Below are 25,320 nucleotides of genomic sequence, written 5' to 3'. Positions count from 1 at the left end.
TAGTGTATTGTTTAGCCTCCATGGGTTTGTATTTTTTACAGTTTTTTTTCCTGTAATTGATATCTAGTCTCATAACATTGTAGTCAGAAAAGATACTTGATACGATTTCAGTTTTCTTAAATTACCAAGGCTTGATTTGTGACCCAAGATATGATCTCTCCTGGAGAATGTTTCATGAGCACTTGAGAAGGAAGTGTATCTGTTGTTTTTGGATGGACTGTCCTATAAATATCAATTAAGTCCATCTTGTTTAATGTATCATTTAAAGCTTGTGTTTCCTTATTTATTTTCATTTTGGTGGTCCATTGGTGAAAGTGGGGTGTTAAAGTTCCCTACTATGATTGTGTTACTGTTGATTTCCCCTTTTATGGCTCTTAGTATTTGCCTTATGTATTGAGGTGCTCCTATGTTGGGTGCATAAATATTTACAATTGATATGTCTCCTTCTTGGATCGATCCCTTGATCATTATGTAGTGTCCTTCTTTGTCTCTTGTAATAGTCTTTATTTTAAAGTCTGTTTTGTCTGATATGAGAATTGCTCCTCCAGGTTTCTCATGATTTCCATTTGCATGGAATATCTTTTTCCATCCCCTCACTTTCAGTCTATATGTGTCGCTAGGTCTGAACTGGGTCTCTTGTAGACAGCATTTATACGGGTCTTGTTTTTGTATCCATTCAGCCAGTCTGTGTCTTTTGGTTGGAGCATTTAATTCATTTACATTTAAGGTAATTATTGATATGTATGTTCCTATTCCCATTTTCTTAATTGTGTTGGGTTTGTTATTGTGGGTGTTTTCCTTCTCTTGTTTTCTCTGCCTAGAGAAATTCCTTAGCAGTTGTTGTAAAGCTGGTTTGGTGGTGCTGAATTCTCTTAGCTTTTGCTTGTCTTTAAAGTTTTAATTTCTCCGTTGAACGTGAATGAGATCCTTGCTGGGTAGAGTAATCTTGGTTGCAGGTTTTTCTCTTTCATCACTTTAAATATGTCCTGCCAGTCCCTTCTGGCTTGCAGAGTTTCTGCTGAAAAAAACAGCTGTTAACCTTATGGGGATTCCCTTGTATGTTATTTGTTGTTCTTCCTTTGCTGCTTTTAATATCTTTTCTTTGTATTTAATTTTTGACAGTTTGATTAATATGTGTTTTGGCATATTTCTCCCTGGATTTATCCTGTATGGGACTCTCTGCACTTCCTGGACTTGATTGAATATTTTCTTTCCCATATTAGGGAAGTTTTCAAGTAAAATCTTTTCAAATATTTTCTCAGTCCCTTCCTTTTTGTCTTCTTCTTCTGGGACCCCTATAGTTCGAATGTTGGTGCGATTAATGTTGTCCCAGAGGTCTCTGAGACTGTCCTCGATTCTTTTCATTCGTTTTCTTTATTCTGCTTTGTGGTAGTTATTTCCACTATTTTATCTTCCAGGTCACTTATCTGTTCTTCTGCCTCAGTTATTCTGCTATTGATTACTTCTAGAGAATTTTTAATTTAATTTATTGTGTTGTTTATCATTGTTTGTTTGCTGTTTAGTTCTTCTTGGTCCCTGTTAAATATTTCTTGTATTTTTTCCATTCTATTTCCAAGTTTTCGCATCATCTTTACTATCATTGCTCTGAATTCTTTTTCAGGTAGACTGCCTATTTCCTCTTCATTTGTTAGGTCTGGTGGGTTTTTACCTTGCTCCTTCATCTGCTACGTATTTCTCTGTCTTCTCATTTTGCTTAACTTACTGTGTTTGGGGTCTCCTTTTCGCAGGCTGCAGGTTCATAGTTCCCATTGTTTTTGGTGTCTGCCCCCAGTGGGTAAGGTTGGTTCAGGGGATTGTGTAGGTGTCCTGGTAGAGGGGACTGGTGCCTGTGTTCTGGTGGATGAGCCTGGATCTTGTCTTTCTGGTGGGAAGGACTGCTTCCAGTGGTGTGTTTTGGGGTGTCTGTGAACTTAGTATGATTTTAGGCAGCCTCTAATGGGTGCCTAATGGGTAGCATTATGTTCTTGTCTTGCTAGTTGTTTGGCATGGGGTGTCCAGCACTGGAGCTTGCTGGTTGTTGAGTTGAGCAGGGCCTTAGTGTTGAGTTGGAGATCTCTGGGAGAGCTCTCGCTGACTGATATTACGTGGGGCCGGGAGGTCTCTGGTGGACCAATGTCCTGAACTCAGCTCTCCCTCCTCAGAGTCCCAGGCCTGACACCTGACTGGAGCACCAAGACCCTGTTAGCCACAGAGCTCAGAAGAAAAGGGAGACAAAAAAGAAAGAAAGAAAAATAGAATAAAAGAAATAAAGTTATTAAAATAAAAAATTTAAAAATATATATTAAAATAAAAAAGTAATAAAAAATAAAAAGAGCAACCAAACCAATAAACAAATCTACCAATGATAACAAGCAGTAAAAACTAAACTAAGATAAACATATAAATCAGAATCTAGTCAGTTGCATACAGCAAACCCCACGTCTACAGTTGCTCTCGAAGTCCACCGCCTCAAGTTTGGGATGATTCATTGTCTATTCATGTATTCCACAGATGCAGAGTACATCAAGTTGATTGTGGAGATTTAATCCACTGATCCTGAGGCTGCTGGGAGGGATTTCCCTTTCTCTGTTCACACAACTTCTGTTGTTCAGCTCTGGATTTGGCTCTGCCTCTGTGTGTAGGTCGCCCTCTGGCATCTGTTCTTCACCCAGACAGGAGGGGGTTAAAGGAGCGGGTGATTAGGGGGCTCTGGCTCACTCAGGCCGGGGGCAGGGAGGGGTACAGAATATGGGGCGAGCCTGTGGTGGCAGAGGCCAGCGTGATGTTGCACCAGCCTGAAGTGCACCGTGTGTTCTCCCGGGGAAGCTGTCCCTGGATCACGGGGTCCTGGCAGTGGCGGGCTGCATAGGCTCCCAGGAGGAGAGGTATGGATAGTGACCTGTGCTTGCTCACAGGCTTCTTGGTGGCGGCAGCAGCAGCCTTAGTGTCTCATGCCCGTCTCTGGTGTCCACGCTGATAGCCATGGCTCCTGCCCATCTCTGGAGCCCATTTAGGTGGTGCTCTGAATCTCCTCTCCTCACGCACCCAGAAGCAATGGTCTCTTGCCTCTTAGGCAGTTCCAGTCTTTTCCCTGGACTCCCTCTCAGCTAGCTGTGGTGCACTAGCCCCCTTCAGGCTGTGTTCATGCAGCCAACCCCAGTCCTGTCCCCGGGATCTGACCTCTGAAGCTTGAGCCTCAGCTCCCAGCCCCCACCTGCCCCAGAGGGTGAGCAGACAAGCCTCTCGGGCTGGTGAGTGCTGGTCGGCACCAATCCTCTGTGCGGGAATCTCTCTGCTTTGCCCTCTGCGCCCCTGTTGCTGTGCTCTACTCCGTGGCTCCGAAGCTCCCCACCCCCACCCCGTTTCCACCAGTGAAGGGGCTCCCTAGTATGTGGAAACCTTTCCTCCCTCACAGCTCCCTCCCAGAGGTGCAGGTCCCATCCATATTCTTTTTTTTTTTTTTTTTTTTTTTTTTTTTTTCGGTACACGGGCCTCTCACTGTTGTGGCCTCTCCCGTTATGGTGCACGGGCTCTGGACGTGCAGGCTCAGCGGCCATGGCTCATGGGCCTAGCCGCTCTGCGGCATGTGGGATCTTCCCGGACCAGGGCACGAACCCGTGTCCCCTGCATTGGCAGGCGGACTCCCAACCACTGCGCCACCAGGGAAGCCCCCCATCCATATTCTTTTGTCTCTGTTTTTTCTTTTGCCCTACCCAGGTGCATGGGGAGTTTCTTGCCTTTTGGGAAGTCTGAGGTCTTTTGCCAGCATTCTGTAGGTGTTCTGTAGGAGTTGTTCCACGCGTAGATGTATTTTTGATGTATTTGTAGGAAGGAAGGTGATCTCCATGTCTTACTCCTCCGCCATCTTGAAGGCCCTGAGTATAGCAATTTTCAAAGGCTTTTCGGCCAGGCCAAGATGATAGAACACAGGGAAGGAAGCCAGTGATACACACAGCTGCTTCTGAGCCAGAGAGAAAGTCTTTAAAATTCCCTCAGAGCTAAGATGACAGGTATCAGTGCTAACCTTGAGGTTTGAAAGGTTCTCAAGTTAATTACGGGAAGACATCATGGAATGGTCCTCCTCTGACTTCCTTTTACCTAACCAACGTCTAGTTGTTCTACATCTTCCCATTGTGATGGTCATGAGCACAAGTTTTTTGTGTAGCTCTGTAGCTGGGCTTGGGTCTGAACACGAGGCTCACGTCTCAGAAAAAGTCAAGCTGCTGAAGCTGAATTCTTCACTCCTCCTCATGGCTCATCCACACACCCTTGCTGGCCTTCTCTGAGCTTCAGGGCCTGGTGTGAAGGGAGCCTCCCAGTTCCTTTTTTGGATCTATCTCCCTGTTCTCTAGCCCTTGCCTTGAATTGGTCCTCAAAATTTGATGCAGAAGTGCCACTGAGGAGATGATTAAAATGACAGATCCCTGTTCCCACCTCCTGAGAGTTTTTTTTAAAAATTGAAGTATAATTGATCTACTACGTTGTGTTAGTTTCAAGTGTACAGCAAAGTAATTTGGATATATATATCTATTCTTTTTCAGATTCTTTTCCATTATAGGTTTTTACAAGATACTGAATATAGTTCCCTGTGCTATATAGTAGGTCCTTGTTGTCTATTTGTTTTATATACAGTAGTGTGTATTTGTTAACTCCAGTCTCCTAATTGATCCTTCCTCCTGAGCTTTTGGTTCCATGCTGGTGGCGCTGAGAGAATCTGCACCGTAAGCAGCTCTAGGCTGAGAAACCCTGTCTGAAACATCACCTTTAAAATAAAGGGATAGGAGTTCTTTCCATCTCTGACCTTCTAGAAATCCAGGCTTTTTCACATGTCTTATCTTAGTGACTCAGGGCTGACTTACAGATAATCTGGTTCACCTTCTCTGGAGTTGTCTTCACCATCTTTTGGTCTTTTCCATCTTCTCACCAATGTATTCCACTCCAGTTTCCTCTTATTGGCCCCCCTTTTTCTTTGTGGATTCTGCAGGAGTGAATTAAAGGATTATAGGAAGGTAGAATGTCTAGTCATATGAGGAGCCCCTTCTGTAATTTTACCTCCCCATGCCTAGCTTCAGTGTGAAATAGGTGGAGAGGTAAACATCTCTCCCACTTTTTGAGTGTTTGGATGGTCATCCTGTGGTCACGGTTCATACAGCTCACAGTGATGCTTGGGTACCACACGTTCTTTTTTTCCTGTGGTGCTGGGACTACTTATCACTGTGCCTGATGCCTTTCCATCTCTTAAATTGGGATGAGTCACTGAGTTATTTCTCCTTTGTAGATGCAGAAAATGAAAAGATCCTGCTTTTCATTATCCCCAAGTCTTGTTGGTGATCGGGTTCAGTATATAACTCAGGACTAGTGAGCTGGGGGTCAGTACACCTGGAAAATCTACTGACTTCTGGCAACACATTTGTCCATTTTCTCTCTCAGAAATACTCCAGGGCACTGTTCTCTGTGGAGGTGCAGTTATTGGTATTATAAACATGCCTCCCCTTCTTCACGATCTTCTTCCATCTGCCTCAAACATCTCACAAGAGGACTTTCTAGGCAGTTGTTTTATAGGAACTGGGGCTTCGCATTAGGTTGGAATCTGTGTGGGAAGAAGAACTGTTGGGAGAGAGGCATACCCATGTCATCTGTATGATCTTGAGCTAATCACCTTGTCCAAGAGGATTTCATTACATTTATCAGAATTACAGTTCCGTAGCTGCACAGGACATTTAAACCTGTTCTCTGCCTCTTGCATGAGCCAGATACTGCTTTCTGTGATTTTCACATCCTTGGTTTGAAAACCACGTGAGTTCAGTGTGACTGTAAATTAACAGGAAGCCAAAAGCTCTGACAGGGAGACTGTGGGAGGTCAAGGGTGCTTCCTCCTCTAGGCGCCTCACAGTCCCACTCCCGGCACCTCCCTCAGAGCTTCTGGGTTGTCATCTGAAGTCAGCTGGCATTTTTCCTGTGCACAAACTTTGCCAGCATGGATGCACCAAACACAGAGGGCAAGGCATCAGTAATATCAAAAGAGGCAGGGTGGGAAGATGGATCTGAACACGTGGAGAGAGGAATGTTCCTATAAGACAGGGACACTTGGCAGTAGAGCCAGTGAAAAGTGGTACCATTTATGTAAAGCAAAATGCCACCCATCAAGCAGAATGTGTTAATTCTCTCTATTCCTGGCTATTTATGACTTTTTGTCCAAAGCTCAATACACGTCTGTAAAAATAAAAAATGGAATCGACCCCATCTGTTAGGTAGAAGACGGGCTGTTCTTGGGCAAAAAGGTAAGAAAGTATTACCAGCATATCGCTGGAGAATTCCGGAGGCTGAACACAGAAGAACTTTGAGTACAACTTTGCCCCTTCCGTATTTTCCCTTTTTTGAGTTAGTTGTACGAGGGTGACTAATTTTATGGAGATGTTTAAAATTATATTTAGATTAATTTGAGTTTAAGGAGTTTCTGTTCTGATGGATCACCCAGACTATCCTGCTTGAAAACAAAACAAAACAAAATAACAAAACCTGTTTTCCAGGGCAACTTTCCCTTTCAGTTCTGCCGGAGGTGGTCCAGGGCTCACAGCTGGTTTCCCGAGCGACTGCCACAAGAGGGCGACAATGTCACGGTAGAGAAAGGCCAGCTGCTCCTGTTGGACACCAACACCAGCATCCTCAACTTCCTGCACGTGAAAGGTTTGCGGAGTTTGGAGATGGGGGTGGCATTATTATATATGATTTTATCATTTTAGGGGCAGAAGGAAGGGGAAATTTTTGGATAAGTTCCAGCCCTTGGTTGACAATTTATTCTCAGACCAAATTGAGATTTCCCTATGAAAGGAAGAAGTGGTCAGAAGGTTCAAAATGAAAGCCCTTTCTTTTGACTCTTAAAAGCACAGAGCTTGATTATTTTAATTTTTCAAATGCAAGAGGGTGATCAGTGTTCTCCAAGAATATCCTCCTTTATTCAAGTCCTTTGTATTCATGCTTGTCCCTGGCAGCACTCACGATATAGCAGAAGGCTCTGAAATCAGTTAATGCTGCTGCCTTTGAAATTCTCTGCCAAGAAAGCAATGCCTTCCTGCTTTTACCCTGTTGCGGTTTTGACTTCCTTGTCCCGTGGAAAGTCATATAAATAGGCTTCCTTATTGCAAAACCGGCCACATAGCTCTAGGGTCTGGGAATTGGGGAGAGACTGAGAATTCAAATTTTAACTCCTCCTCCTCATTACCAAGTGACTAAGTCAGTTGTTTCTACCTCCTCATGAGTTTGTTTCCTTATCTGTTAAATGAGAATAAAAATCATTGCCTCCTTCAGTGGCAGATAATAACGAATGGTTATCAAAGGGACTCTTGTTCACTGGCAAGTGTGATTAGTTACGGAGATCTATAAAACTGCACTAAAACACCATTCTGTACTATAAATATATTTAACATTTACAGGAGCGTTTGTTCTTGTTAAAGTAAGCTTGTGGCTATATGAGGGAGCATAAAATATTTTACAGAGGATAAACTGATGGAGTGTTACTACCCGTCTCTTACAGGTGGACTTATTAGGAATTTTACATTCTTTATTCTGCAAGCTTATTTTTTTTCCCTCTGGTAGCAAGGAGAAGATTTCAGGCAAATCAATTAATTAGTACCCTTTAGGAAAAAGGCCTGTGAGCTTGAGCTCCTGACCTGTCTTTTTGGTGGTGGTTGTGTGTGTGTGTAGCCAGTGGCTATGGGGAGTACTGACTTATTGACAGCTAGCAGCTACCTAAGGACTGGCAGTGACAAAAGAAAATTACAGACTTCAAGTCTCAGCTCAGAGAAAAGATGCTCTTTACAGGCCTTTAACCAGGATTCTCGCCACAGGAGTCAAATCCTGTTGGAGGATGGGATGCCCTTCAGGAGCTCAAGGGTCTTTGCCTGATATTGATACAATTTGGGAGAAGTTTTGCAGCTAAAAGTCCTCAAACTCAGCCCATCTGAATCTCTGGATATCCTAGTAGTTCCAGGTAAATGTTCCAGCAAGGAATGGTGTTTGTTGATAGGGCCAGAGACTGAAGATGGAGAAGAGGCATCAGAGGAGAAGAGAGGGCAAGGGAAAGGCAGAGGTATGTGGATACCTGTCCCTGTCTTCCACTCTTGGAGATTTCAAGATCCTAGTAACCCAGATACTTGCCCCAAGCTGTCACCTTTCAGTGGTGGTTGTTCCTAAATGTTCCTGTTCAGGCAATACTTCACTCTCATTATTTAGAATAAGTGACTAGGTTTAGAAGGGCTAACCCTCATCCCATGGAGAGGGAAAGTCTGTTATGTGAAGCATCCCCCCCATGGGTAGGATCGTGAGGATAAGTGGTGGACACCTGTTTCTGTACAAACAGGAGTTGTTGGTAGGGAGCAGGGTTGCCTAGAGTGAAAGTAAGATTTTAATCACAGAGATATGGGTCATAGGTTCTAGAAAGCATGAGAACTGGGAAAGGACACAGATGAAATTTGGTTCAACAGATGACTTGTGAATGCTTATTAAGTGGCCCAGGAGCTCTGTGTGAGACACAAGAAGTGAGGAATAATGCTTAACATGAATAATGTGCATTACTATTAAAGAAAAAGTAATTAGGGAGCAAATATAAAAGAGTAAAATGTCTAGTTCTAAAACAGTGACGTAGGAGGTAAGGCAGAATGTAGACAGAAGTAATCCGAGTGTCCAGGGTGTAAGATTAGAGTTGGATAGTGGAGAGGAGGTGAAGAGCATGTACTTTGTACATGAGACAAGTTTTGATCGTGTAGACATCAATATACACACAGATTCAATGTGGGAGGAATTTCCCCATCTCACTTAATAGCCAGTGGCTCAGGCCAAAAATCTTGGTGGCACCCTAGATATCTTTCTTCTTCTTATATTCCATGACCAATCCATCAGTGAGTCTTACTGGCTGAATCTTCAACATGTGTCCCATTAGTACCAACCTAGTCCTATTCAACCTAACTTTTGGCTGGGACCATTTCAAACAACTTCTTAACTGGTTCCCACGTTTCTAATTTTTTTGTCTTCTTTAGTAGCAGAACTGCAGTTTTATTTTGTTTTGTTTTGTTTTTTGTGGTACGTGAACCTCTCACTGTTGTGGCCTCTCCCGTTGCGGAGCACAGGCTCTGGACGCACAGGCTCAGTGGCCGTGGCTCACGGGCCTAGCCGCTCTGCGGCATGTGGGATCTTCCTGGACTGGGGCACGAACCCATGTCCCCTGCATCGGCAGGCGGACTCTCAACCACTGTGCCACCAGGGAAGCCCAAGAACCCCAGTTTTTATTTGGGGCAGCAGTGTATCCAGCTAAAATGCTATATTTCCTCATCTCCTTTGTAGGTAGACATAGCCTGTGGCTAAGAGCTGGCCAGTGATATGTAAGGGGAAGAGTGGTGCAGGACATCTAGGACATTTCTTAAGGTAGAGCTGGCTTAGTAGGAGGCATGCCCTATTTGTCCCTCTTTCTTTCTCCTCCCTGCTTCCTGGAATGTAAATGTGATAGCTACATTTTCAACTGCCATCTTGGACCATGAGTTGACTTGCTAAGAATGGAAAAATAGGGAATTCCCTGGAGGTGCAGTGGTTAAGAATCTATGATTCCACTGCAAGGGCACGGGAACTAAGAGCCCACATGCCCCTTGGTGTGGCCAAAAAACAGAATGAGGAAACAGAAGAATGGAAGAAACCCGGGACTCTGATGTCATACTAGCATGGCACCTGGGGCTGCCCACCTCTGAAGTACTTTTTGTGATAGAAAAATATGCCTTCATGTGTTTAAGTCATTGGTATTTGACTTTTGTGCTATATGCTGAAATAATCCCCAATAGTTTATTGTCCACACCCTTTAAAATATGTCAGATCTTATCTCCTCAACCACCCCTACCCCAATGGCTTCTCATCTCACTAGGAATAAGGTTCACACCATTATTAAACTTCTGATCCCTTCGTTGACCTTGCCTTCCTCATTCACTCTGCTCCAGCTCTTCTGTGAATATACCAGTGACCCACCTGCCTCACGGCCTTTGCACACAATGCCCTTTGCCTGGAATATTCTTCCTCCAGATATTCACGTGTCTAGCTCACTTATTTCATTCTCTCTTTGAGAAAATGTCAACTTATTAGAGAGGACTTGCCATCTTTTCTAAAATTATAGCAGTCCTATTACTCCATTTATTTTGCTTTACTTTTCTTTATATCATTTATCACTGCATGAGATACTATAATTTACTTGTTTATTTTCAGTTCATTTCCTCTGCTAGGATAAGCTCAAAAAGGCAAAGAACTTCCATCAATTATTTACTGCTGTCTCTTCAGTGTCTAGGACCGTGCCTGACTCATGATGTGGGCTCAAAGTACATGTGTTGATTTTTGAATGGGTGGACAAGTAAAATGGTGCAGAATTCAGATCCCAGATGAAATTTAAGAAGTATAATTTTGAAGTTCTTCCTCTCTTAAATATCACTTCTTTTCTCAACTAATTTGCTTTTACTGTCCTTAGTTGTGCTCACTGGTATCTATCTATATACGTATGTACACACATAAATACATAAATTTACATATATTCACATACATACACATGTATACACATCTACATAAAAAAGTATATCTTTATGAGTTATTAATACAAAATCCACTGCTAAGTTATTTTTTGTTTGTTTGTTTCTAAAAGACATATGAAGAAGGCTTTCACTGGGGAAGAACCCCAGCTCTCAACTATCTGGTTGATATGGTGTAGCTCTCAACCCCTAATGTCTTCTCTTCATCTATAATAGGTGTGAAGATACTTGAAGGACAATAAAAATCTATTCAAGTATAAGATTGAATTGTTATCATCATCGTCAATAACAGCAATTCACTCTCTGAGTATCTGTTACTGTCTGTCTTTTTCATACCCATTCATGGTATCAGAAAAACAGCTGTGTGAAATTTTCTTATTTTTTGATACCATCTATGGGATGAAACAAGTCATGAAAAATTTCAAGCCAAAAAATAATTTATTCAAAAGATTTTAACGGGGCTTCCCTGGTGGCGCAGTGGTTGAGAGTCCGCCTGCGGGGGACGCAGTTTCGTGCCCCGGTCCGGGAGGATCCCGCATGCCGTGGCCATGGCCACTGGGCCTGTGCGTCCGGAGCCTGTGCTCCGCAACGGGAGAGGGCACAGTGGCGAGAGGCCTGTGTACCGCAAAAAAAAAAAAAAAAAACAAAAAAAGATTTTAACGAACAAGATATAAAGTATTATAGTGGAAGTACTTTGTCAGCCACTTCCACAGTATTATGAAGAAAACATTCCACATGAAGTATATACACACTTTGAAAGGATTAGTGCTAAATAGAAGTGAAACTAGATCACCTAGGAACTACATTTGGAACTACTTTATGAAGATACTGCATCCTCCATATTTTCTCCATTCATGGAAACCAGAATCCCAGTATATACAGGGACCAGGCTCCTCCATCAGGAAAACCAACAGTTCTACATATGGCTCTTGAGAGTTCTGAACTCTCTGTGCCTTCCTTATGTTTATATAGAACACACTATTTTTTCTTACAAGTAAAACTTATAGTAGAAAGGAGGATTATAAATTTCTTCGAGGCAATTGAGAAATGGCACCCAAAGACTAAGTTTTCTCTGTTATTTATGCTGCTGTATGTACTGATTCCTGAACTTTTTGGAAAAAATGGCACATTATTTTGTGACGCTGATAAGAGCTTCAGCTATATCGCTTATGATTTCATCTTAATTAGCAAAAGGCCTAGAACTTTTGTCTATACCATTTCGATTTCTTCCCTCCATTCCTTCTTCTCTCCTTTTTTTTTTTAAATTATTTTTTAGGAGATACTGTTAAACACAAAAGAGAATTAACCCCATCAATTAATACTAATGAGCTGGGATGGAAATAGGCATATTGCCTTGATTTAGTTAATTATATTTTTCATTCTTTTATGTTAAGATGCCCAACGGCCATAGGCATCGCTGAATTTATTATTTTATTCCAGGTAATAATGATGAGCCATAATAACAGAGACGGAACGTTACCCTCTTGTGTACACTATTATGGATTCTGGGCAAGGATCTTGGGCTTGTGGTCTGTAGCTGGGGAAGCATCCATATTTTCTGAATGAAGCAGTGACTCTCTGTCCTGGTGGTCAAGCAGCTTGATGTGAAGTGGTCTAGAGCTGATGACTAATAAAGGGTCAATTAGGGGAGGATGAACTCTAGAAACCCCTCTTCCCTTGGCATTGGGCTTTCAAGAGGAAGACATTTTGTAGTTTCTTATTACTCACAGTACCTTCATTTTACAAGGCTTGAGCAGAAACTTGTGCTGTTTAATAGTGCATTGGCTTCCTTTCATGTGATTTTCTATTTCTTGGTCTACTGGTGTATACCAAAGCAGTTAAATGCTTGGCAGGCTTTTGAGCCAGAAAGAACTGAATCTGAATCTGGGCTCTGCTTCTTACCGGCTTTGTGACCTTGAGCAAGTTGCACAGCCTTTGTAAGCCTCAAGTTTCTCCTCTTTAGAGTAAGGCCTGTTTTAGTAATAGCAGCAGGGACAGCAATTGCTAACGTTTACTGTTTGTTATTGTGTAGCCATACTACAATGTATCACCCAACGCTTATGGATGTTCTGGGTACTAAATGAAAGAATGTTTCTAAAGCCCTTAGTACAGGGTCTGGCCCAGTACAAGCATTCAGTTCATGTTAGTTGTTGTTTCTTTTGGATTGAAGGGAATAACAGAAGAGATGGTTGCATGTCAGGCCTAAGTTGCAATTTTATTTACAGCTAGTGGCTGCTTCTATATACAAAGCAAACTGGATTACTCAAAGAATTAGCTGGGCAATAAAGACCTCAGATGGCTTCTGCCTCTCTTATCTTCAGAATGCATATTGAAGTGTTTTTCTACGGCAAGAGAGGGAAGGATACAGAGGTGGAAGTAGCAGTTATCCATGAGGTTGCCTTCATTCTCCTTGGCATTTTGACTTTGTGGAAGTGTGTTTTTCTGCTGCAGTTGGGAATGTGGTCTCGTTTTCTTCAAATGCTTTCTTTTATTTCACAGTTCTGAGGACACTCACATCTTTTTAGTCTGTTATACTGGTGATTTCTATAGTCTAGCAATGCTTATTCTTGGTTTATTGAGATGAGCCATCTTTTCTTGACCAACTACTGGGTTCATTGTAGAGTTTCTTTTTTAAAAATTAAAAAAAATTTTATTGTGGTATAAATGACATATTATATAAATTTCAGGTGTACAACATACTGATTTGGTATTTTTATATATTGCAAAATAATCACCACAATAGTCACCATAGATAGGTACAAAATTTTTTTCTTTGTGTTGGGAACTTGCAAGATCCACTCTCTTAGCTACTTTCAAATATACAATACAGTATTATTAACTGTAGTCACCATGCTGTACATCACATCTCCAGGACATGTTCATTTTATAACTAGAAGTATGTACCTTTTGACCCCCTTCACCCATTTCGCCTACCCCTCATCCACCCACGTCAGTCAACCACCAATCTGGTCTCAATATCTGTGAGCTAGATTTGTCTGTTTTTTGTTTGTTTCTTTGTTTTGTTCTTTTCTTTATCTTCCACATATAAGTGAGATCAAATGGCCTTTATCTTTTTCTGACTTATTTCACTTAGCCTTATGCCCTCAAGTTTCATCCCTGTTGTTGTAATGGAAAGATTTCATTCTATTTTATCACTAAACAATATTCCAGTGTGTGTGTGTGTGTGTGTGTGTGTGTGTGTGTGTGTGTGTGTACACATACACACGTGTATATACACCACATTTTAATTATCCATTCATTAGGTTGTTTCCATGCCTTGACTATTGTAAGTAATACTACAATGAACATAGGGGTGCATATATCTTTTTGAAGTAGTGTTTTTGTTTTCTTCAGATAGATACCCAGAAGTGGAATTGCTGGATCATATGGTAGTTCTATTTTTAGTTTTTTGAGGAACTTCTATACTCTTTTCCACAGTGGCTGCACCAACTTAGATTCCCACCAACAGTGTAGGAGAGTTCCCGTCTTTCCCACATCCTCGCCAGCTCGTTATTTGTTGTCTTTTTGATAATAGCCTCTCTAACAGGTGTGATGTGATACCTCATTGTGGTTTTGATTCACATTTCCCTGATTATTAGTGATGCTGAATATTTTTTCATGTGCCTGTTGGCCATCTGTGTGTCTCCTACAGTTTCTTCATCTTATTCAAGGGTTTGAGGATTTCGGAGTGAGGTATTAAGTGCTGTATCCAGCACAGCCTTTTTATCCCAGGGTTTGTACACTTGGTTCCTTCTAATTAGAACCAAACCGACCTCAGTTTCAGTAGGTGCATGCTTCACATAATGCTTTACAATGCAGTGATCTGGGAATGCTGTGAAACAGGGCTTCCTGGGACATCCTGTGTGGTCTCTCTGTGCATCAGGACCCTGGGAGTTACGGGGCAGGTTACCCCGTGTCTGCAGTTTTAAGACTTCACTGAGAGCAGCTTGGATTTAAAGGAAATCCATCTGAAGGCATTGGATACAAATGAAATACCCTGTTAATATTTTTTTTTCTTCCTCTCCTAACTATAGAATGTCTTGGTCAACATAGGAGGGTTTTGAGAACTGATAAAATTTGTTTCAAATGGGTAAGTTTAAAACAACTTATGTGCAAGTTGGCTGCAAAAGGAGATTGAGTGAATTGACTCTTCTTCCAGCTGAAAGCTACCCTTCAAGGCAGGAAATTGGATGATTATGTACAGACAAGGTGACAAGGTTGTCTGATTGGGGCTGGGTCAGCAAACAGGGGGCCTGAGTTCAAATATGAGGCACCCATGGACTTTCCTGTGGCTTTGGGTAAGGATCTGGGCCTCAAATCAGTGCACAAAATGGAAATGGTGGTGACTTCCTCCCTTTACAGGAGGAGAGTGGCTTGTATAAATGTCTACCAGCTGTTAATGTTGTTCATCTGTAGCCCTGAGAGGGAAGTGTGGTAAAGGAATTGGTAAACTTCCTTCCCATAGTTTCAAGCATGGTGCTGAGAAGGGCCTGGGCTGTGCAGTGATCTTAAGTGGAAGCCAGATGGAGAAGTCAGCACCAGAAAACATTTACCTGAGTTCTGTGAAATCCACCCTTAACTCCCTTAATTTTGTGCATCTCTATGTGTCAGTCTTTTCTTGGTGACAAATTGGTGTTACTTATTTTATGAGTGGAGACCTTGCTTATATCCAAAGCTAAGTAGATCATTGATAGGATTTTTCATAGGCTAAGAACTTTAATATCATTCATATACAACTCATATAACTTTTATATGAATTGCTTTTATGTTAATTCTTTACAAAATTTAATATTAGGTTGTGTTTTTTCTGCCCTTTACCTTCTGGCAATGTGCAATCTAGGCAAGTAAGCTGAAGAAAGCAGGAGCCAGGTCTGTTTTTGCTCACCTTTGTATTGCCAGGATCATTATACTTCCAGGCACATAGTAGGTACTCAAATAATTGTTGAATGACTGAATTTCTGACTGGAAGAGGCAGATTAATATTGGTTGTGAATTTCTCTGTAATCAGAGTCCTTCCTGGTATCCTCAAATGTTAGTGGATTAGTCCAGACAGTGACCAATTTCATTTACTATTTGTGTATCAGGAGATCAGAGACAAAGACTTTTTAATGTGGGGGGACACTTGGCTCTGAAACCCCTTATTTTTCCCAGTCAGACAATGACTTACAATATTTACCTCCAGAGAACAGTCCCAGACATACTTGATTAGCCTTAAATGAAAGATAAGCCACTGCTATGAGAAAGGACTTGCTTTCAGTAGATGGGCAGACAGACAGATAGATAGATATTAAACAATTTACAGTTTATGTCTTGACAACTTGGATGTTGTAACATGAAAAATGCTATTGAAAGGGACCAGTCCTTTCCTACTGCAGAAGCTACAATATTTTCAGTAACAAAAAATAAATATTTCAAACATCCTTCCTTAAAACCCTTCTGGGACTTTCTGTTAGCCTTTAACATCAAGTCTAAACACCATGATATGGCTTACAATGTCCTTCAGGACTTGGTCTCTCCTTACCTCTCTACCTCATTTGTTGATTAATGATTCTCACATCCTGTTTATCCAGACTGGGAGTGAAATTAGAAATCTGGGATGCTTATGTATCTGGGATTCTTGTGCAGACTGAAATATACTGAAGACAGCTTTTCATTATTATCATTTCCCATGTACTGTAATATTCCTGGGGGTCAAGTAAAGGTAGGATGTACGCTCATTTTTTAAATAAGTACTATGAACGACTATTATTGTTCATTTCTAAAATTATTATGTTGTAGCTGAATCATGGTTACAATACTCAGAGAGTAATTATATTTGGAACCTTTTAAATAACAGATTGCTCAGAGAAACGTATCAGGTTGCAGGGCTGGTAAAAAAATGTGATTGGATCAATGCTAATTGACCTTTGATACAGAGAAAGAAGGAGATTATTTGAATCAGTGGGTATCTTGGTAGTTACGGAGATTTTTACCTGCCTGGAGAAGACAGTTTCTTCCCCGTTTTCTCCTTTCTTTCTGAGGCCTTAAGTGACTTTCTAAGAATCCATGGAACAGCTGAGGGGCTTCAGAACTTAAATATCAGAAACTTTGTTGGTAAAAGGAAGTTTTGATTTTCTCGAGGTAGAAAGGAGATCAAGGTTTAGTTAATTAGTAATTGACAACAGTAGCTATAATAAAAGGCATTTATTTACATCTCAGTGTTTTGAATTCCTTTAAATGTTTCTCTTCCACAAATATGTTTATACTTTGTAATTAGCATAGAGTTAATTCATTGATAAGGTTAACTTCATGAGTTTTATGTTTTATAGAAAAAGTAAAAGGCTGAGTCATCACCATTATCTTCTTTCTTGGTTATCTGTAAAGTTGGCCAGTTCACTAAAACCAGGGTATTTCTATTCACCTGGAGCAATTAAACTTCACTGTGACCTTCTGAAAGTGTATTTTTAATATTTTTATTGTGGCACCTAGCAGAAGGGCTTGGAAATAACAGCAAATGTTAGTTGAATGACAAAGTGAATTAATCCGCAATTCCATCTTTGTATTTTCAACCTGTTTTAGACTATGGACTATGGACATCTAGAACAAGCTTCATTTACCTAGAGCAGTGGTTCTCAAAGTGTGCTCCCTGATCAGTAGCAAGAGCATCGTCTGGGAGCTTGCTAGAAATGCACATTTTTGGGCCCCATAGCAAATGTACTGTGAGGGGGCAAGGTCCACCAATCTGTGTTTTAAGACCTCTGGGTGTTTCTGATGGACTCAAGTTTGAGAACTACTAGCCTAAAACAATAGAGGGAACCATATAGGATTGTCAGGACTGGAAACCAATTAAGCTGGCCCAGCTACTCTCTCTATTTTTTTAAACATCTTTATTGGAGTATAATTGCTTTACAATGGTGTGTTAGTTTCTGCTTTATAACAAAGTGAATCATTTATACATATACATATGTTCCCATATCTCTTCCCTCTTGCATCTCCCTCCCTCCCACTCTCCCTATCCCACCCCTCTAGGTGGCCACAAAGCACCGAGCTTATCTCCCTGTGCTATGCGGCTGCTTCCCACTAGCTATCTACCTTACGTTTGGTAGTGTATATATGTCCATGCCTCTCTCCCGCTTTGTCACAGCTTACCCTTCCCCCTCCCCATATCCTCAAGTCCATTCTCTAGTAGGTCTGTGTCTTTATTCCCAACTTACCCCTAGGTTCTTCATGATCCTTTTTTTTTTTCTTAAATTCCATATATATGTGTTAGCATACGGTATTTGTTTTTCTCTTTCTGACTTACTTCACTGACTTACTTCACAGACTCTAGGTCCATCCACCTCACTATAAATAACTCAATTTCGTTTCTTTTTATGGCTGAGTAACATTCCATTGTATATATGTGCCACATCTTCTTTATCCATTCATCCGATGATGGACACTTAGGTTGCTTCCATGTCCTGGCTATTGTAAATAGAGCTGCTGCAATGAACATTTTGGTTCATGACTCTTTTTGAATTATGGTTTTCTCTGGGTATCTGCCCAGTAGTGGGATTGCTGGGTTGTATGGTAGTTCTATTTGAGTTTTTTAAGGAACCTCCATACTGTTCTCCATAGTGGCTGTATCAATTTACATTCCCACCAACAGTGCAAGAGTGTTCCCTTTTCTCCATACCCTCTCCAGCATTTATTGTTTCTAGATTTTTTGATGATGGCTATTCTGACCAGTGTGAGATGATATCTCATTATAGTTTTGATTTGCATTTCTCTAATGATTAATTATGTTGAGCATTCTTTCATGTGTTTGTTGGCAATCTGTATATCTTCTTTGGAGAAATGTCTGTTTAGGTCTTCTGCCCATTTTTGGATTGGGTTGTTTGTTTTTTTGTTATTGAGCTGCATGAGCTGCTTATAAATTTTGGAGATTAATCCTTTGTCAGTTGCTTCATTTGCAAATATTTTCTCCCATTCTGAGGGTTGTCTTTTGGTCTTGTTTATGGTTTCCTTTGCTGTGCAAAAGCTTTGAAGTTTCATTAGGTCTCATTTGTTTATTTTTGTTTTTATTTCCATTTCTCTAGGAGATGGGTCAAAAAGGATCTTGCTGTGATTTATGTCATAGAGTGTTCTGCCTTTGTTTTCCTCTAAGAGTTTGATAGTGTCTGGCCTTACATTTAGGTCTTTAATCCATTTTGAGTTTATTTTTGTGTATGGTATTAGGGAGTGTTTTAATTTCTTTCTCTTACATGTACCTCTCCAGTTTCCCCAGCACCACTTATTGAAGAGGCTGTCTTTTCTCCCTTGTATATTCTTGCCTCCTTTATCAAAGATAAGGTAACCATATGTGCGTGGGTTTATCTCTGGGCTTTCTATCCTGTTCCATTTATCTATATTTCTGTTTTTGTTCCAGTACCATACTGTCCTGATTACTGTAGCTTTGTAGTATAGTCTGAAGTCAGAGAGCCTGATTCCTCCAGCTCCATTTTTCATTCTCAAGATTGCTTTGGCTATTCGAGGTCTTTTGTGTTTCCATATAAATTGTGAACTTTTTTGTTCTAGTTCTGTGAAAAATGCCATTGGTAGTTTGATAGGGATTGCATTGAATCTGTAGATTGCTTTGGGTAGTAGAGTCATTTTCACAGTGTTGATTCTTCCAATTCAAGAACATGGTATATCTCTTCATCCATTTGTGTCATCTTTAATTTCTTTCAACAGTGTCTTATAATTTTCTGCATACAGGTCTTTTGTCTCCTTAGGTAGGTTTATTCCTAGATATTTTATTCTTTTTGTTGCAGTGGTAAATGGGAGTGTTTTCTTAATTTCACTTTCAGATTTTTCATCATTAGTGTATAAGAATGCCAGAGATTTCTGTGCATTAATTTTGTATCCTGCTACTTTACCAAATTCTTTGATTAGCTCTAGTAGTTTCCTGGTAGCATCTTTAGGATTCTCTATGTATATTATCATGTCATCTGCAAACAGTGACAGCTTTACTTCTTCTTTTCCAATTTGGATTCCTTTTATTTCTTTTTCTTCTCTGATTGCTGTGGTTAAAACTTCCAAAACTATGTTGAATAAGAGTGGTGAGAGTGGGCAACCTTGTCTTGTTCCTGATCTTAGTGGAAATGCTTTCAGTTTTTCACCATTGAGGACAATGTTGGCTGTGGATTTGTCATATATGGCCTTTATTATGTTGAGGAAAGTTCCCTCTATGTCTAATTTCTGCAGGGTTTTTATCATAAATGGGTGTTGAATTTTGTCGAAAGCTTTCTCTGCATCTATTGAGATGATCATATGGTTTTTCTCCTTCATTTTGTTAATATGGTGTATCACATTGATAGATTTGCGTATATTGAAGAATCCTTGCATTCTTGGAATAAGCCCCACTTGATCATGGTGTATGATCCGTTTAATGTGCTGTTGGATTCTGTTTGCTAGTATTTTGTTGAGGATTTTTGCATCTAGGTTCATCAGTGTTATTGGCCTGTAGTTTTCTTTCTTTGTGACATCTTTGTCTGGTTTTGGTATCAGGGTGATGGTGGCCTTGTAGAATGAGTTTGGGAGTGTTCCTCCCTCTGCTATATTTTGGAAGAGTTTGAGAAGGATAGGTGTTAGCTCTTCTCTAAATGTTTGTTAGAATTCGCCTGTGAAGCCATCTGGTCCTGGGATTTTGTTTGTTGGTAGATTTTTAATCACAGTTTCAATTTCAGTGCTTGTGATTGGTCTGTTCATATTTTCTATTTCTTCCTGATTCAGTCTCGGCAGGTTGTGCATTTCTAAGAATTTGTCCATTTCTTCCAGGTTGTCCATTTTATTGGCATAGAGTTGCTTGTAGTAATCTCTCATGATCCTTTGTATTTCTGCAGTGTCAGTTGTTACTTCTCCTTTTTCATTTCTGATTGTACTGATTTGAGTCTTCTCCCTTTTTTTCTTGATGAGTCTGGCTAATGGTTTATCAATTTTGTTTATCTTCTCAAAGAACCAGCTTTTAGTTTTATTGATCTTTGCTATCATTTCCTTCATTTCTTTTTCATTTATTTCTGATCTGATCTTTATGATTTCTTTCCTTCTGCTAACTTAGGGGTTTTTTTGTTCTTCTTTCTCTAATTGCTTTAGATGCAAGGTGAGGTTGTTTGTTTGACATGTTTCCTGTTCGTTAAGGTAGGATTGTATTGCTATAAACTTTCCTCTTAGAACTGCTTTTGCTGCATGCCATAGGTTTTTGGGTCGTCGTGTCTCCATTGTCATTTGTTTCTAGGTATTTTTTGATTTCCTCTTTGATTTCTTCAGTGATCACTTCATTATTAAGTAGTGTAGTGTTTAACTTCCATGTGTTTGTGTTTTTTACATATGTTTTCCTGTAATTGGTAGCTAGTCTCATAGCGTTGTGGTCAGAAAAGATACTTGATATGATTTCAATTTTCTTAAATTTACCAAGGCTAGATTTATGACCCAAGATATGATCTATCCTGGAGAATGTTCCATGAGCACTTGAGAAAAATGTGTATTCTGTTTTTTTTTTGGATGGAATGTCCTATAAATATCAATTAAGTCCATCTTGTTTAATGTATCATTTAAAGCTTGTGTTTCCTTGTTTATTTTCATTTTGGATGATCTGTCCATTGGTGAAAGTGGGTTGTTAAAGTCCCCTATTGTGATTGTGTTACTGTCGATTTCCCCTTTTATGCCTGTTAGTATTTGCCTTAATGTAGTGAGGTGCTCCTATGTTGGGTGCATAAATATTTACAATTGTTATATCTTCTTCTTCGATTGATCCCTTGATCATTATATAGTGTCCTTCTTTGTCTCTTGTAATAGTCTTTATTTTAAAGTCTATTTTGTCTGATATGAGAATTACTACTCCAGCTTTCTTCTGATTTCCATTTGTATGGAATCTCTTTTTCCATCCCCTCACTTTCAGTCTGTATGTGTCCTTAGGTCTGAAGTGGGTCTCTTGTAGACAGCATATATTTGGGTCTTGTTTTTGTATCCATTCAGCCAGTCTGTGTCTTTTGCTGGGAGCATTTAATCCATTTACATTTAAGGTAATTATCGATATGTATGTTCCTATTCCCATTTTCTTAATTGTTTTGGGTTCGTTATTGTAGGTCTTTTCCTTCTCTTGTGTTTCTTGCCTAGAGAAGTTCCTTTAGTATTTGTTGTAAAGCTGGTTTGGTGGTGCTGAACTCTCTCAGCTTTTGCTTGTCTGTAAAGGTTTTAATTTCTCCATCAAATCTGAATGAGATCCTTGCTGGGTAGAGTAATCTTGGTTGTGGGTTTTTCTTCTTCATCACTTTAAATATGTCCTGCCACTCTGTTGTGGCTTGCAAAGTTTCTGCTGAAAGATCAGCTGTTAACTTTATGGGGATTCCCTTGTGTGTTATTTGTTGTTTTTCCCTTGCTGCTTTTAATATGTTTTCTTTGTATTTAATTTTTGATAGTTTGATTAATATGTGTCTTTGTCCCAGCTACTCTTTTCCCAAAGAACAGTGGAAAAAAATCTGTCTGGCCACATTGACTGGGCCTGTCCTGAGTATGGTATTTTTAGTTTTATGCAGTTGTCTCTCCTACAAGGGAAATACGAGCTGATGAACACGATTCCTCCCTATTGTTCATGGCTCTGAGTCAATGATTTTATTTCCGATATGTTTTCTCCTCCACGTTGCCCACTTGACTAGCGGTGCCAGGCTAATTAAGGAATTAGTATGTGGCATCCATTCGGGGCGGTGTGTGATTCTTTTCTTGCATCCTGAGAACATTTTTGCAAACATTTTCTGGTTCATATTTTCTTTTTTTAATCAGGCAGAGACCTTACAATTAAAATACCATTAAAGTGATTCTGGCAAGTATTGCAATAAGCATGTTTTTTAATTAAAGGAAGAACAGGGGGATGCATAAGCAGCATCGGCTAAAGGGGAGAATTTCATTTGATATCTGTTTTAATTGAAATGAAAATAGAGTTGAGTAAAGCAGCAGTAGCCTGTGCTAGGTTGCTAGGCTGAGGTGTTCTGTGCTTGATTAATTAGTAGCCAGCCAGAAAGTCCATTGCCTTTGCCCCCAATCCTTAAAGCCTGATTTATGCCTCACCTCCCCCATGAATATGTGAGGGCCCAGGCATTTATTTCCGGAGCTGCTAGTGGATAAGATTATGGAGTGTGCACTGAGCTCTTGGGGGATCTCATTTGCCAGCCAAATTGATTTTCCGCCTCCCTGGCCGGGGACAAGCCCACCTCAAAGAGTCCAGGCTCTGCTCCAGTGGATCAGGCAAAAGCCTAATCCGGATCTGACCAACAAAGGAAGCTCTGTGCATCCCCATCAGAACGCAGGCTCCGGGCTGTGGCTGCCTTCCCTGAATGCTAGCCTTCTCTTCCTCACCTTCTCTTGACACCCACCTCTACAGCAGCACGGTGCTGTAGGGTACAGTAGGGTGTAGCACAGCGCGCCAACTCTGCGTAGTCACTGAGTCTGCCCTTCTTAATCCAGGCAGAGCAGGACCTGTGCATCCTGAATGGATGATCATCTCTAATTCTCCAGGGAAAGGGAATTCCACAGGCTCCCTCTGGGGAATTACTGGAAAGATAACAAAATACAGGATGCTAAACTTTTTAAGGAATTATTCAGAGTTGACACAAAAAGCTGAATGGAGGCTCAGCCACATAGATAAGTAAATTGGATAACTTACATCTGAAAATTTAGGTAGTTCAAGCTTTGAATAAAGGAAGGATCTAGTTTGGTGATGCAGATTGATCTAATGAATTGGGGGTCATCAGATCTTGCCTTCGTTCATCTCTGGCTTTACGTCTGCTTAAAATGGAAGTCACTCCCCTCGAGTTCATTTCATCACCTGGCATGTACGTCCTAACCACGTACACTCTTGCTCTGCACCCTTTTTCCCCCAGATCCTCCTCAAAATGACACTAAGTATTGCCATCATCATCTACCAGTTTCCCCAGTTCTTAAAGCTTTTCCAGGAACCCACCCCAACCTTCTGATTCTTCTCCTAATTCACCTGTTTCTTTGACTCACATGCAAAAATCTTTCTACTTCCTTTCCTGAGTCTAGTCTTTAAATACTATTTGACAGTCTTGTCTCTCTTGTGTTCTCACTCTACGTGTCTAGGGAGACCTCATTCACTTCTGTAACTTCAACTTCTATTTATTCCACACGTATTTAGTGACCACTTTCCCAGCTCCCTGTATGCCTGGCACTGTTCTAGGCACAGGGGCTGCAGCTCTGAATGAAATAGACCACAATTCTTGCTCTCATGGAGTTTATTTCCATAAGGAAAACAATCAAGTCAGCAAGTTGTATTTTTTGTTAGATTTTCTGAGCAGCATGGAGAAAAATGCAGCAGGGAAGGTGAACAGGGAGCTGGGTTGTGGTTTGGTGGTGGTTGGGGGGACTTGCACACAGTGAGGGCAAAGACTGTGAGTCAGGGGACCAAGAGGGTCACGGAGGCAGAGGATTGTGAGCCGGGGAGAGCAGAGGGAGAGGGGGCCATGAAGGGCCAGCGCTGCAGGGTTTGGTGGGCTTTGACTGTGTGTTGTGTTGGGAACCGGTGGAGAATTGCCGGCAGAGAGGTGATGTGATAAAGTTTACATGAAACAAATCACAGTGACTGTTGTTTTAAGAGTAGACCCTGGGGTGGGGACAGGGGCAGAAGAAAAGAGCTGAGTTAAGAGGCTTTTAGAGTCACCTGGGGATGAGATGAGGGTGACTTAGACCCCAGTGATAGGAGTGGAGGTGGTGAGAAGGGGTTGGATCACAGGGATATTTTGAAGGAAGAATGCACAAAATTCCCTGGAGCTTTGGTTGTGGTGTGAGAGAGAGTGAACGCTGACTCTTTCAAACAAAGCAAAGGACTTTCAAACTTTCAAACTGAGCAAAGGGGGGATGGAGTTGCCATTTATGGAAAAGGGAAGGACTGTGGGGCAAGACGAGGAGCTCACTTTTTGGACGTGCTAAGCTGAGAAACCTTTGAGACATCCAGGCGGAGATGTCAAGTAGCAGTTGGGGCGATGAGCCTTGAGCTGAGGGCGGAGGTGGGCCTTAGGGATTTAAATCTGGGAGTTATCAGCGATGAGCATATGATGGGGTTTAAAACTTTTAAGACAAGGTGAGAAAAAAAGTGATCAAGGGACTGAGTCTTGTGACATTCCAAGTGTCAGTGGTTGGGACAAGCAGGAGGAATCAGGCAGAGGAGGTCAGGAGGGAAGGCTCAGGAGGTGGGAGGCCATCCAGGAGGGCACAGTGCTCGGTGGGCGAGGGGAAGGAGTATCAAGAAAGGAGTGAATAAATATGTTAGATGCTGCTGGCTGCTCAGGAAAGGTGAGCACTGAGCATCCCGCCTTGGATTCAGCAATGTGGTTGTCATTTGTGACCTCAACCAGGACCAGTTTTGGTGGAGTGGCAGGAAAAGGCACAGCTGGGGAGGGTTCCAAAGAGACTAGAGGGAAAAATCTGGGATAGAAGGTATACCCAGTTCTTTTGAGGAGTATTCTTGTAATGTAAAATACTTATACTCTAAATGTTTTCTGTAAGGGGGAAAATAGCTAGAACTGTGTATTTGTTTTTCTTTAAAACACACACACACATACAACAGAATCATTTTGCAGTTATTACAGAGGATGGCTAATTGTAGGGTTAGCCCAAAGCAGGTTTTGATGTACTTTGCAAACATTAGCTAGCTGCTAAAAGTCTCTTTTACTTCCCTTTAAAAGAAATAAAAGAGATGTTTAATGGGAAGAAGTGATTACATGTAAAAAGTTGTGTTCATGTATTTATTTTG

The 25,320-nt window shown here is 41.0% G+C and overlaps 1 protein-coding gene across 8 annotated transcripts in view; it reads left to right on the top strand.

Annotated features, from left to right (window-relative positions):
• The window catches only part of PKHD1 (PKHD1 ciliary IPT domain containing fibrocystin/polyductin), a 603,444-nt gene that overhangs the window by 132,242 nt on the left and 445,882 nt on the right, over positions 1 to 25,320 (top strand). For all 8 annotated transcript variants that reach the window (XM_032648750.1, XM_032648749.1, XM_032648748.1 and 5 more), the window contains one exon: positions 6,531 to 6,687. In XM_032648750.1, the coding sequence (XP_032504641.1) occupies positions 6,531 to 6,687 (157 nt within the window). The remainder of the gene's footprint in view (positions 1 to 6,530; positions 6,688 to 25,320) is intronic.

Source organism: Phocoena sinus, chromosome 11 (genome assembly GCF_008692025.1).
Source record: "Phocoena sinus isolate mPhoSin1 chromosome 11, mPhoSin1.pri, whole genome shotgun sequence".
NCBI lineage: Eukaryota > Metazoa > Chordata > Mammalia > Artiodactyla > Phocoenidae > Phocoena > Phocoena sinus.
The sequence above is the reverse complement of the archived record's forward strand: the minus strand, read 5'-3'. Positions and strand labels throughout refer to the sequence as shown.